At 38.1% G+C, this 14,690-nt stretch overlaps 1 protein-coding gene across 2 annotated transcripts in view; it reads left to right on the forward strand.

The window, feature by feature from the left end:
* Window positions 1-14,690, forward strand: part of furina (furin (paired basic amino acid cleaving enzyme) a) — a 130,126-nt gene that overhangs the window by 86,544 nt on the left and 28,892 nt on the right. For both annotated transcript variants that reach the window (XM_067445170.1, XM_067445169.1), the window contains exons 8-12: window positions 5,607-5,779; window positions 9,078-9,290; window positions 12,659-12,759; window positions 13,125-13,228; window positions 13,488-13,605. In XM_067445170.1, coding sequence (XP_067301271.1) covers window positions 5,607-5,779; window positions 9,078-9,290; window positions 12,659-12,759; window positions 13,125-13,228; window positions 13,488-13,605 — 709 coding nt within the window. The remainder of the gene's footprint in view (window positions 1-5,606; window positions 5,780-9,077; window positions 9,291-12,658; window positions 12,760-13,124; window positions 13,229-13,487; window positions 13,606-14,690) is intronic.

A 14,690-nucleotide genomic window follows, 5' to 3' on the forward strand; every position in this document is an offset into this window, starting at 1 on the left:
AATCCTTGCCGAGTCCAACGATACCAGATTTGCCAGGTTTTGATGTATGGTTTGTGCAGCATGGTAATTGAGCGCTTATAAAACTTTAGCTGATATCTTTGAAACCACTATTCCAATCGAGTTGAAACCAACGTCAGAAAATTGGAAACATCGATAGCTAAAAGTTAAAGCCCAAATCTCGAAATATTGATTGTAAGGGGTAGTAAAATCCAATCAAAGTCATGTGTCAGTCATTTTTTATGTGTTTTTTCACATAAATGTCTATAATTCCAAAACAAAATTATGTTTTCGCCAAAATTGACACAAATCTATGGGCTCACTCCGAGGACACACAAAATTGGTATGATTGTGCCTCTTGGTGGCACTATAATTAAACAAAACATGTAATTGACTCTATTCAACTCAATTTATTAACGTGGGGTTTCAAAATTTTTGCTTTAATTGTCTCGAAATGTCTTTACTCATTTTTGCAGTTGGTCTACTGCTAGCTTCCTTGTTTGCTTTTGTTGCGCTTGGCACCGGTAATGGCTGCTTGCAGCTATATTTTTTATTAGAATTATTGAACAATAATGATATTTGCATTACATTTATGTTGGTTCTGTTCGATTTACCCATGGTGGATTATCGCTGCTCTTCCTGCTCTTGTCCATGCTAGGCTGCATGGATGGGTGGGGATTTCTTGCCCAGAACAGAACCATTGACCACTTTCAATCCAAACCAATGATTGTCAATCATCTTTGATGATAAGGGTCCTGCCAGAAGTGTCTGGAGTGGTCAAATGTGGCACCTACGTATACATATCTTTAGCAGATAATACTCCTAAAGTACCATGGGGAAAGAAGGCAGAGATAACCGAATGTCTTTGGATAGCTGACCCATAACATCAACCCAAACTGGCAGGCAGTGCCTTCTGCTAGAGGAAAGCTGAATGTGGGGATGGCAGCACACTAGCAGAGATGGCACACAACACAGCTAATTCCTCTGCCAGATCTCATTAAGAGAGAATATTGTTTTGGAAAGCTTGGAGGAAACAGTGGAGTCCATTGTTGAAATGTGCTTTATAAAGCATAAACCTGAGGTTTCATGTTGCATTTTTGAGGGGACATGGATTATTTGTATTTACCAAAGTCTGAATAAAAAATCCCTTCTTTTGTTACAACAGTGTATATCTGTTATGCCTTTCCCATTTCCTGGGAAGTAATCATGGCCAGCTCTCTCTTTGTCCTGCAGGGATATTTGGGACTTTTGGAATGTAGATATGGGATAAAAACATTCAGTCTTTCCAAGATGCTGTGCTGTATTTTTCTGTAGCTGTCGGTTTGTTTGCAGCACTGTCTGCACCAATGCTCTCTTTATAATGCTTTGGAAAACCTGAAACGGCTGAACTTTTGTTTATTTGCTCTAACCCATATGAGGGCAACCTTGAGTAACCTCGCCCCCTTGTGTATCAAAGGAGTGATTCACATTGTTTTGAAGATGTTTGACTTTGATTTCTCATCTCTACCACTTAAAAAACTAAGAGCTGTGGGCAGAATGTGCTCTTTTTTTTTTCTTCTTTTTTTTTATTCGAGGCTGAGATAACGTTCTGATGCAGGAATAACAATAACTCAACACCTCTGACATTTTGGACCAAACGCTCTGGCTCGTTCCCAAACCGCCAATTCGGTTTAAGATTCCCTTTTGTACAGGGAAGTGGAAAAAGATAAGATGGTCTCTGTTCTGAAGCATCTGTAAAGGGATTATTGAAAGAGAAGAATGTAGCCGCTTGTCACCTTTGAATGAACTCCAAATTCGAACACGAGCTAGCATGCACTCATCCTTTTCCTTTTAAAGGAATATTTATATTCAGCATTATCTGTTTGTACACCTCGTTCCTTTCATGCTGCAAGTTATACAAGCATTAAATGTTAAATCTTTAACAAACATCAACAATATTTTGGCCGTATGGGGGTTTTAGTGGGGTTATTCAGAGTGGCTTCTTTTTGTTCAGCTTTTCTGAATGTTTAGTTGTGTTGCATCTCTGCACATTAACTTAAACACATTGGTAATCAATTTACTTGCTTGCTTCTCAAAGAAAATATAGATTCTGGCATTGGGCTGCTAATTAACTTCGTGACACGGCTCTAACATTGCAAGCAGGTAGGGGTTAGCAGTATAAGAAACAAAATGACAATAATATTTTTTTAAAGTTTTGATAATAATACACATTCAGTAGCTACTGTAAATGCAATTATTTTTTATTATTAATTTTTTACTTTAAACATTGTTTAGTATGTTATTTATTTTTTTGTTTTGTTTTTTTTTTTACTTTTTTGTCCACCGGCAAATGTGACTGGTGGATTTCAAAATCTTCCAGCCACTCAATGGCCCTCATTTATCAAAAGTGCGTACACCAAATTTCCAGCGTACGCCTTGCGTACACCCAAACCCACGGTGACTTTGAGATTTATCAATATGGACGTTGGTGTACGGCACGCTCAAATCCTACGGCAGCTCAGGAGGTGGTGTACGCACGTTTGAGTTAGTGGGAAAATGCGCAGAAAAACAATTCCTAACACCACAAAACACACTAACAAGATATGCTATATGACCCACTGTTAAAAACCACAACAACAACATTCAGTGTTTATTTTTGTGCAACATGAACGTCAATGTTTAATTTTTGTGTGACTTTACCAAAGCGTTTGATTTGTAGGCATATGTATTCCTCCAGTCGCGAGCCTGTGCGCTTTACCTGACGGATCAGGCCCGCCTGGCCCGGCAGCTGCGCACGGACTGGGACTAAAATAATTCAGACTGACAAAATAATATAAATGACCTTCATCTTTTAAATAATAATAAAATCAATAAAAACGACATTCTTCTTCTAAATAACAAGCGTCATTAATAATAATAATAAGAAGAAGAAGAAGAATCTTACAAATTGTCATGTAATTATTAATGTGAATGAATGGTACTCCACATCACCATCACTGTCGTACACCCCAATACATGCCGTGATACGAAATTAAATGCTAATTGTTTCAAAACGTGCTGTAAAATAATGCATTGTGATGGTAATTTATCATCCAAACAGCTATTTAAACTGCTGGGGTGCGCTTCTCAACCCCCACACTATTAACAGTACTCGTAATTTGGGTCCATATTTTGTTTTTGTGGGTGCCTTTATTCCCCCTCTTTATACTCTTAAATAAAACAATTTCGGGTTTTTTTCCCACTTCCCTGGTGATGGTCTCGATGGCGCGCGTCTCAATCATCTCACTAGTTCAGTAGTCAGAGCACTGATCAGGGAGTCAGCCCATTGACTTATGTCCTAATCAGTGCCCTGACTAGTGGACTAGTGAGATGATTGAGCGCACCCGATCTCCACGTCGGAGAAGTTGCACTTCTTTGCCGTCTTCCGTGTGTCCATGACGTAAAATGAGGACGTGGAGGAGGCGGAGACTTGAATATATAGGGGCGTGTTATTCTAATGACGATCGTTTTCAGCCGCGGGATTTATCAAGGGCAAGTATTGCGTACACCTGAATTGCAGAGGTGCGCACAGTTTCATAAATCAGGCGAGGAGAGGAGTGTAAGCATAATCTTACGCCAACATATACACCAGTTTCTACGCAAGATTGATAAATGAGGGCCAATGTTTTTACCAGCCACTTTCTTGTTTTTAACTGACAATGTGTAACTTCATGTGAAAATTAATACTACAAGCTCTACAATACTTAAGCCGTTTATTTAATCTCAAGTCTCAATGAAATACTGACATATTCTCTTTCTCTCTTATACACACACAAACCATGAACTGATATACATTTAGTTAAATGAGTAGGGCTCTGTGCGCTCTTTTTTTTTTTACCTAAGTGTGGAATTTGAATGATTTGTGGTCTTTTATGGCTTCCAGTTTTAGGTCTTTAGTCCCAACAATGAAACTATTAGTTTTGGCATCTTCTGAAGCGTGTTGACGACGTACCGAGCAGAACATTGTCAGTAGGGGTGCACCGAAATCAAGCATTTTGGCCAAACCCGAAAAAGATGAAACCAAGGCTGAAAACTGAAACACTGAAAGAAATTGTGCCAATTATCAGTTACCATTGCATTTATGGCAATGACTGTGTAACTTTACTAAAAATCAAGGCATTGCAAATACATAAATTAATATTAAAGTTTCAAATAATAGATAAATTACAAATTATGCACATATTGATTTAGCACATTGCAACAATGCACAGTATAAAATAAAATTCAAACTAAAATGTCTAACTTGACCTCACTCATGTGTACATTAAATAATAATGTACAGGCCTACTGGCCTGCAGAAAGGTACAGAAATTGAATAAAGTAATCAAATGTAAAACAACTGCATATTTAACTGTTTAAATGAAAGATTAATCCTTATTAAACTTACAAAAGCTATTCAATCAAGAGCAGTGAGTGATGTCCTTATCTTTTCTTTAACATTACACAGTGCAGTAAAGGCTATTGCCCCTTTAAGACCAAATGCAGGGATATGCATCGTCTTTCTAGACTTCACTTAAGTCATACAGACTATGTCTGCTAGGATACTTATCAAGATGGACATGTTGACATAATTCTTGTGTGAGTTTGTCCATTCAAGCAAGCGCAAGACTTGAAAGAGAACTGAATATTTGGACGCTGTGTGAGACGAGTGCGCGCTCTCGGATGAGTGCACAGAGATCTTCTCACAGCGCGTGCGAGTTCTCATTCACGTCTTCTGACTCTACACTCAGGTGATGACGGTGCAAACGACTGGTTATATTTGAACATATGGCAGCACTCGCATACATTGAACAAAGTTTCCAAAGAGGTGAAACAGTATGCTATTTTTATTTACCCGCCACGGTGGCCGGTAGGTGAGGCGAGTTTACCGGCCACAACTCAGCCTCATTTGGCGGCTGCTAATTTCCATCCCTGATTCAAATAAATGCTGTTCTTATGACATTTATTAAGTAATCCTGTAAAATGTATCAGTTTTCATTCAGCAGTTTTTAACATTTATAATAATTAATGTTTCTTGAGCAGCAAGTCAGCACTGAAGACTGGAGTAATGATGCATAAAATTCACCTTTGCCTTCACAGTAATACATTCAATTTTAAAATATATATTTAAAATGATTTATTTAAAATTGCAATTAAACTCCACAATATTACTGTTATTGCTATACTTTTGATCAAATAAATGCATCCAAGAGACTTCATAAGAGACTTGTTACCACGTTACCAGTTCTTAATGTAGCTCTCCCTAACATATTTTTGGCATCTGCATTTGAATTCTGCTTTTCTACTAATATCACTGTAAATCCCTTTCCATGCTTCCCAGCGCTTGAGCAAACTCAAAAGCATTCGCAACAGTGACTAGGGGCTCAGGGCTTAGTGGAGGGTCAGTTTGATTAATGCCTTTTTCGTCTAACATCCTATATTTTTCTCTAAACGTGAAGTGCTCAAAATGGCCATCCCCTGTAGTGTGGCAGTTTTCAGAACAATTCTTAACTTTTTATCATCTCCTCTAAATAGAGGCATTGCAATAATCAGACTTCTATTTGCTCTCTGTCCCATGCTCTAATGTGTATGATGTTTTGTGTGGTTTGCAGGTGTGCGTATGTTGGATGGAGAGGTCACTGATGTGGTGGAAGCCCAGTCCCTCAGTCTCAACCCACAGCACATTGACATCTACAGTGCCAGCTGGGGACCCGAAGATGATGGCAAAACGGTGGATGGACCTGCAAAGTTGGCCAAAGAGGCTTTCCTACGCGGTGTATTAGAGGTTTGGCTTCTCTTTAATCCAAACTTATTGCACTTCTTTGTAATTTAGCTGACGTAGGCCAGAAATACTCCTTGTAGCACTAAAAGGGGTTATATTCTATACTTTTACCTCATTATTGTTTTTTTTGCTGGAAGGCTATTTATATTCCTTCTCTAAGAACTTTATACTCTCTGCACATTAGATTTAAATTGGCCCTTATAACTGTATATGTAAATGTTAGTTCTCCAAAATGACAATGCTGTCATTTATTCATTTTCAATTTTGATCTTGGGGGAACTATCCCTTTTTGCGTCCTTTAGAAAGGACTGAATGCAATGCAAAAGTATTAAAAAATTGTAAAGCTGTTTATTTATTGATAACAAGGTACTAGTGCTCAGTGTCATATTTTTCATTCGTGTGAACCAGGGAAGAAGTTTTGCTCTGTGATAAAACCCCATTTCAAAAGAGCAAAGAAGAGGTCCTGTTTTAATGACATGTACAATTGCTTCTGTGACTCATGGGCTATTTTTACTGTTTCCTACCATTATCTACATCAGTTGGTCTGTGCCACAAGCAGTAGACGTGCTTTCATTGATATTCTTGTGCTGAATTGGAGCTATCTGAGCCTGAATTTGCCTCTTAACCTTCAACTTTTTACCAGCAGCGACATTTAAAAGGGTATAAATTTGTGGTTTAGATGAATTAAGTGGATTTTTTCTTATTTGCTTTGAAGTTAGCGATGTCAGGGGAGCTATGGAAGGGATGCTCTGCATTTGATTTTGGCACACTTCATTTGCGAGTGCCTTGAGTCATAAAAGCACTTACTAGTCAGAGAGAAGTTTGTTTAATTTAAATGTCACATTAAATGGCAATTTTAACCGAGACATCTTCATACGGATTTTCCAGAGCGTGAACAGTATTGACATTCTTAATACCTAATTACTTAACGCCATTTGAGCTAAACTGCGATCATGCGCGGGGTAACGGAACGGCATTAGTTTTAGCCCTTCACTCACACATGAACGTGCACAAGGGTTGTAAAACTGGCTGTGGCCCAATAAAAGGACAATGGAAGAGAGCCGTGCCAAGATGCTCCCTACCGCAGCGTGTCGTGTATGGATTTTATAGGAGCAGACCTTTTATAGAAAAATGCTTGGAGACAACTTAGTATTTCAGATAGATATGCATCACTTAAAGGGATAGTTCTTCCCAAAAATGAAAATTCTGTCCTCATGGAACACAACATAACTTATGACATTTTGACCACACTAAATGCATGTGCAATTGCAAAAACAGTTTTTCTTCAAAATATCCACATATTGATTAAATATTACAAAAACTGTATTGTAAAGTCTAAGACAAAAATACTAAGGCCCCTGGAATATTACATTTTAAAATTGCTTTATTTTTTCATTGGTCAACAGCAAATGCATTGTGCAACAAATATTTCAAAACCTTCTTTATTTTTGTAATGCATCATATCCATTGATATCAGTAGATTTACAGCGTTCACTGACATATGGGGAAACTCACAACTGCTTTACTTAGTTTAAAATTTTCACTGTCATTCTTTTTTCCCTCTATTTAAGGTTTGATTCTCTTAGTCACAGTTAAGATATAATTCTATGATTCTTCAAATATTCAACATATTCAGAGTAAGCAGTGAAACTGGTTACATTACATTTTGTTGTAACCAATACAACAAAATATAAAGTTTTAAGTAGATGTTAGGGGTTTTATCCTACTTGTTTTTTTTTTTTTTCTTGTTCATGTTAGTTCACAGTACAGTAACTGATGTTAACTTTTTTTCTAAAAAATATATTGGTAAATTTTGAGATTAAATGGATAGTTTACCCCAAAATGAAAATCAGCCCATGATTTACTCACCATCAAGTTATCCTAGGTGTATATGTGGCAAAATTCTTTCAGACGAATACAATCAGTGTTATATTAAAAAATGTCAAGCTTTATAATGGCAGTGAAATGCAATTTCTGTTTTGAAGTCCATAAAACTGCATCTATCCATCATAAAAGTGCTCTGGGGGGTTAAAAAAGCCCTTCTGAAGCGATGCGTTTTTATAAGAAAAATATCCATGTTTAAAACTTTACAAACCGTAATCTCTGACTTGTCGTACGTGCGTTTACAAGTGACTGATGTTAGGCTCGTGACATAGGATGCTTCAGTGAGAAGATGCTAGTTCTCGCAAAACCAAGTTTTGCTCTATCCTGTGCTTACGTGTTCGTCACGGAACTTGTGCTACGCTAGTCTCTCGTGAAAGCATACGAGTTAGCGGAAATTGAATGGATATTTTCTTACACAAATACAAATATGATCACATTTAAAAGAACAACCTAATATAATTCAGTAATTTTAAATAACAGTTCGTGAGAGAGTTAGGGTCCCTGTCACAAAAGGACCAAATAAAAAAATAAATTTTGAACTTATTACACAAAATAGTTTTTTTCCCCGACCATATTTATTCATATTTTCTAGCCATTGTTACATGCGTGTGCCAGCACTCACATTTGTTTGGGAAACAAGATCCATGTTGCGTGGGGAAAATGCCAATGCCAATGGGGCTCTGGTCTGTGTAAACACCCTCGCTGAATGGATGCCCAAAATCAAGCAGGTGTGTGCATTAACAGAGAGCAGACTCTAAAAGACGGAGCCAAACTTTGCACGGCAGACTTTTATTTGGTGCATTGTTGAAATTGTAAGGTACAGTAAAGCACCGTATAAAGAAAAGCAGCGATCAAAGGTAACGAGCAAACAGCATCTGAATCAAATTATTTGCACTGTTGCCCTTTCCTTGTGGCGACATGGTGAAATGAAAGTCACGCGGCTATTGAAATGTGCCTTGTTAATGTGGTGTGCACATTTTTCACAAGCTCATTATCGGTTCTGACAATTTGCTTTTGTATTACTGTGCTTCATCTGAGAAGTAGACCGCAAAAACCCGGTGCTGTTTGTCTTTCATTTGCGACTGAAAATAAACATGCATGATAAATTACTTGAGAACATTAGCTTTGTCCCACAAGGTCTTTTTTAAATCATCTGGCCCGGCAATTGAAACCACGATAGTGCTTTAATAGTCCATGACACTCCATGACACACACAAAATTCTTTCTGGGAGACGATCCTTTCCAAACTCCACTCATCACAAATATTATCCAGTTGTTTTGAGTATCGTCACCGGTAATCCTTCCATCTTAGACTTGGCAGCACTCATATCTGGCTCTCAACATCTTAACGGCATTAGATTGGACTTGCATGAAGGGAAATGCATTCGAATTACTGTGTTTCTTCTCCCAATTCTAGGGTCGCAAAGGACGGGGCTCCATCTTCGTGTGGGCTTCGGGGAACGGCGGCCGCGAGAAGGACAGCTGCAATTGTGACGGCTACACTAATAGCATCTACACACTGTCGATCAGCAGCAGTACGCAGAACGGCAACGTGCCCTGGTACAGCGAGGCCTGTTCGTCCACTCTCGCCACAACCTACAGCAGTGGAGGCCTCAATGAGAAACAGATTGTGAGTCTCTCTCTCCGCCTCCAGAAAATAAGCAACAGTTATCCTTTAATTGAAGAAGTGGCATAGCTGATCAAATCCAAAAATAAAGGATCTGAAAACAGTTGGAGATCAGAAGATAAACTGCCAAGCCAATTTATGAAGAATCGTTGCAGCGCCTTTAAAGTTCTTACAGGCTTTTGGCTGTCAATAAATACTGCGGTCACTATTGAGGGGGAGGATAGATGTTTTTTCTTCTTCATGGCCCTTCAAGTGCTTTTTCAGAGCCTTGTGCTCTGTTTAAAGCCTTAAAAACACGGATGTTCTCGTGATTCAAAACCATAACCTCTCGATATCATGGACGGCTTGGTTTAATCTTTGTGTTTGCGCTTATTAATGATGATTGTTATGTCAAGCATCACAATTTTTATCGCTTGTACTTGTGCTTGGGAATTTCAACAAACCCAGGCCGTGAGCATTTCACCGTGTCCTAGCCGGACAAAGTGACAAGCCATAAAAGTTACATTATCTCTTTATTGTAAACCAAATTGTGCAGCTTGTTGTAGAGAGCTGTTCTATTACTTTAAGTGATCAAACTTACAATTTTAGCCTGTCAGATAGAGCTGATCGATAAAAGATTGCGACCTTTATTCAAATTACCTCGCAAGGGATCCAGAGAGAGAGGTTATCATACAGTGTAGTATGAAACAGCTTGACAAACTTTTCAACCACACAGTGTTATTATTTCTGTTGCAAATATTCATATTATCACAGAAGTACTGGGATAATAGTTTATTTGAATATAAATATAAGCGATTAAAATAGAGCAAGTCACATTTTAAAAGTAACTTGGCAATTTAAATAACGATTGTATCAATTACATAGAATACTGGTGACTATTAAAACATTTATTTGTCATTTGATCCAGTAATGAAATAAGTGAAGTCTCTATAAGTGAGTCTTTGCATCATTTATTCAAACCCATTTTTAATTCTTTCAGATTTTTAAAAAATATTTAATTTTGTTGACATTTTCAAATTAAACAACATACAAACAAACAGGGTCCAGATGCAGTTATTGTCAGTTGTTACAGTCACATTTAGTACAACAGTAGGAGGAAAGGTTGTTGATACAGGAACACAATTAGTTTACTATATTTTTGTTTTTTCCAAAATGAGTTAGGAATGGATTCCAAGAACTGGAAAACGTGTCCATTTGACTAATGCAAAGTTTTTCCATTTGTATTATGGATAGCATATCGACTATACATATCTGAAAGGACGGAGGAGAGGGAGACTTCCATTCCTTCAATATCAGTCTCTTGGCAACTATCAATCCCAGTTCCGACGGTTGCCACATTATAGTTGGAATTGCCCTTGTTAATTGTGAGCGGCTAAAAATAGCAAGTCCAGGCTCGGGCTGAAGGGGCATCTGATATGCTTTGGAGTACCAGTCGAATATTTTAGACCAAAAGTTTGATCATTGATCGAATCGATCATTGGTGTCACTTCAGATTACTTGTGCACATCACTAGTAACAGTAATACTGTACGTGTTATATATAGCTTGTATTGTATGTATTATGTTGTAATGTTTAATATTTGAAACAACCCAATAAATTAATTAAACATCTTACCTTTTGGGATATAAAACAAATTGGAGATTATCCGACGTAGTTAATTACGGAAACATTTTTAGAAATTCAAATTCACTTAATTTGTGTCTTAAGAGCAGTCATTTTGAGGAAAAAAAACAACAAAATTAAGAATGTATAATAATTTGATTCTTAAATGTATTTTTATGTTAGAAAATAAGAAGAAATTGCAGTTAAGAATCTGGACCTAGAACATTCTAGTATCTGGACCACTCCGAACACCTTAGCAACCCCAAAGCGATACCCTGGCAACAAACCACAACACCTTGGCATAGTGATGCTGGCATTTACTTGAGCAAACAACATTCTCGTGTTCTTCAGAAATTGTTAAACTCTATTTTCGAAACAAGAATATCCTTGTGATTCAAAACAATAACTCACTGTCATAGCATGACATTTTCTTTGCTCTTTTTTTTTTTCTCGGGTTTTGTTCCTTTACCCGGCTCAGTGCCGACTGAGGCACACACCCAAGCATTGTTGCCATAACCGGCTATGCTTGACTGAGTCATCCATTGTCCTGCATTCAAGACACAGACACTACCATTCACAATGGAGGTGTGCCTCTATAGGACAGAAGCCTGATACCCGTTGTTTTCCCTACAGCAAAGACTCTTGTCAGGCAATATCCCTCTCCTGTGGTCTCCCACGATTCATTTTTAAGTGTGCAACTGCTGAATTCTCCTGTCATCACTCCTGTCATTCAGCCTCTCTGCCTTTTTTAGCAATTACTCTCACACAAGGAGGTCTGTCGGAGTCAGTGCACATCCTATGATGCTTGGCTTTTTAAGTGTCACCCATCAACCCTTTTGTGTTTGCATTTGTCTTGCGTTGTCTCAGCTCTCTCTGCGTGACCCTAAGAGTTTAAAGGTGGATTGATTTTTACCCTGAAGTGTGGAAAATGTCAAACATTTGACTGAACCACTCGGGTCACTTAACAGACAGAAATGGAATGACACTTTTTTTTTTTTTTTTTTTTTTCAGGGTTTTTACTTTTTCTGAAGAATATGTAAGTGTTGTTTGCCCAAGCAGATGCTGCTGCTGTTCTTGCCAAGGCATTGCTATGCAGTTGCTAGGAAGGTCTGGGTGGTTGCTACTGGTCTCAGTGGAAAGTGTCCAATTCCCAAGTCTCTATGAAATTCTGGTCTCCAGTCTCTGGGATTTTTTTTTTCACCCAGTTTGTCTGCTGAAGTCGAAAGGAGAAAACCGTCAAATCAAAATCTAATACTAAGTGTTAGGTGTTTGAATTCCTGTGTTCAAGTAAGAGCAATACTATTTGAGATGCTGGACACCATTAGCAAGATTATTTAAGGGGTCATGATTTGAAGTTTTTCCTGATTTCTTTGAGAGACAATGCTGGTCCAGAATTTGGAAATTATGATTTTTTTTAAATTATTTTGAAAGATCCTTTATTATCACTAAGGCTGCTTTTATTTTAAAAAAAAACAACAAAAAAAAAACAGGAGAGAGTGATTTTAAATAAAGTACTTTTAAGACTTTATTTATATTAAAGTTTGTAAAGAGAGCTTTTCAAATAGTGTGTTTAAACCAGAGGACTAAAGTCAGAGTAGAAAATTGACTTTTATTTCACAATTTTGACAAGTGCACTTCAGGTAACATTTTAAGTGTAGAGAAATTCAGTAAAATGTTGGTATTGTCTTCCCATCTGGAAAAATTGGATTTTCCAGTGATTTTCCATATCAGTGATGTGAAATGTTGTCTTGTGCTACTTCCTGTTTTAGGTCACTACAGACCTCAGGCAGAAGTGCACAGACTCCCACACAGGCACCTCTGCCTCAGCCCCATTGGCGGCAGGAATCATCGCCCTCGCCCTTGAGGCCAAGTAAGTCATCCGAAGTGTGTTTGTTCTGTCTTCGAGCGAGGTCATGTTTCTTTAAGCGCTTTGAGTGACCTGAGGTTTTCGAAATAAAATGGCTACTGGCTAGATTGGCAGACTGGAATTAACCTTCAAATTCTCATTTGGATCAAATACATGCATTGAGTGGCATTTTCATGTATATAGTTTTAAATTAATTCCCCAGCAACAATATAACCTTTATGACTCTACCTGTAGCTATCAGTGACCTTTACAAAAGGGCAGAAGAGATTATCTTGGAGAGCTGTGAAGCATACAGGCAGTTTTGAGTTTCATTTCACCATGTATCGCACATGTTTGAAAGACACTAACACTTTGACATCTCTCGGTAGTAAAAACCTAACCTGGAGAGACATGCAGCATCTGGTTGTGAGGACGTCCAACCCTGCCCACCTCACCACCAATGACTGGATGATAAATGGAGTGGGTCGCCGAGGTAAAAGCCGATCTCGTTGCTTTTAATCGCTCCCTCCCTTTGCCTTCCCCTCCAGTGTTTCTTTCCACTTTCCAACTGCTTGAACGTTTTGTGATGTGATCGATAACATTATCATTGGCTGCACCAATCGGCAAACAGCTCCAGATCTCTTAATGATATCAGCCTCTTTAAATCACCTCTTTACTTATAATAATGTCAGTCTTTTAAACTGCCTCTATAGTTACTTTCAACAGTATTGATTTTTCTCTCTCTCCTACAGTAAGCCATTCTTATGGATATGGTCTGCTGGATGCTGGGGCTATAGTGGCTCTGGCAAAGAACTGGACAAATGTTGGACCTCAGCAGAAGTGTGTCCTTTCCCTGGTGTCTGAGCCCATGTAGGTTAAACCCCCCATATTAGATCAAAGGCATAAAGTGGGGTTAGTTCACCAGAAATGGCAATTATGTCATCATTTTCTCACCTTCATGTCCATCAAAACCCTCAGGAGATTTTAGACTGAATGTTTGCTCTGCTGTTTTCCATACAGGGAAACCATCTAGTGAAGAATTATTATTTTTTTTAACACAAGCTATAATATGACTTGAAGTCTGAGAGCCTTAGTCTTCATTCACTTTCATTGCATAGCTCTTTGTTTTAGTCTCACAAATATATTATGAATGATATTGTATATCATAGAAACGTTTTGAGGGATGTTAATAAAAAGTACGGCCACACAATCTTATTCAAATCTGATTCCTGGTTTAGTCCAACTATCAAACCTCAAAAGAAAATGGAATAGAAATACATTGTAACATTATAAATGTCTATTGATTCAATGCATCATTGCTGGACAGGTTTGAACCAACATAAGGGTGAATGCACGATGACAATTTTAATTTTTGTGTGAACTAAAATCCCCATACTATATCGAACTGCAGTCTTAATTGATTCTACTACAGTAACGTGGAAAACTGGTTATGTTTTAAATTTAGTGCTTCTAAAAAGGTCATAGAGTGCAAGAGGAAATGGGGATAAGAAACGAGGTGGAAGCAAAACATCACTTTTAATGGTCTCTCACTTTCAAATTTAGAGCTGGGCAGCTTGAATGATGCTTCAATGCCTGCAGAGCATGTTTATAAGAGGTTATGACTTGCAGATAAGCTTGTTACATTCATGTTCGTCACACTACATTGCTGGCATCTTGGAACTCAAGACGGACCATCAAAGTGCCTCTTCTTGAATCTCGTCCTCTCACTCAGCATATCATGTCTGTCTCTAAAAATTCACCCTTTTTTATCCCTTTTTCCAGTCATCCTTTATGGTTCACCAATGTTACGGAGAGATCAAGGGGTTTTGGCGCAAAGCCCAATTTAGCATGCTGGTTGCAGAAGTCACAGAGCGAAGTGATTACGGGCTGCCTCACTTTGGCCCTGCTGTACATTTCTTCATTTTTGTGCTCGCAACATCTCCGACTTGAAATTT

Source organism: Pseudorasbora parva, chromosome 1, assembly GCF_024679245.1.
Source record: "Pseudorasbora parva isolate DD20220531a chromosome 1, ASM2467924v1, whole genome shotgun sequence".
Lineage (NCBI taxonomy): Eukaryota > Metazoa > Chordata > Actinopteri > Cypriniformes > Gobionidae > Pseudorasbora > Pseudorasbora parva.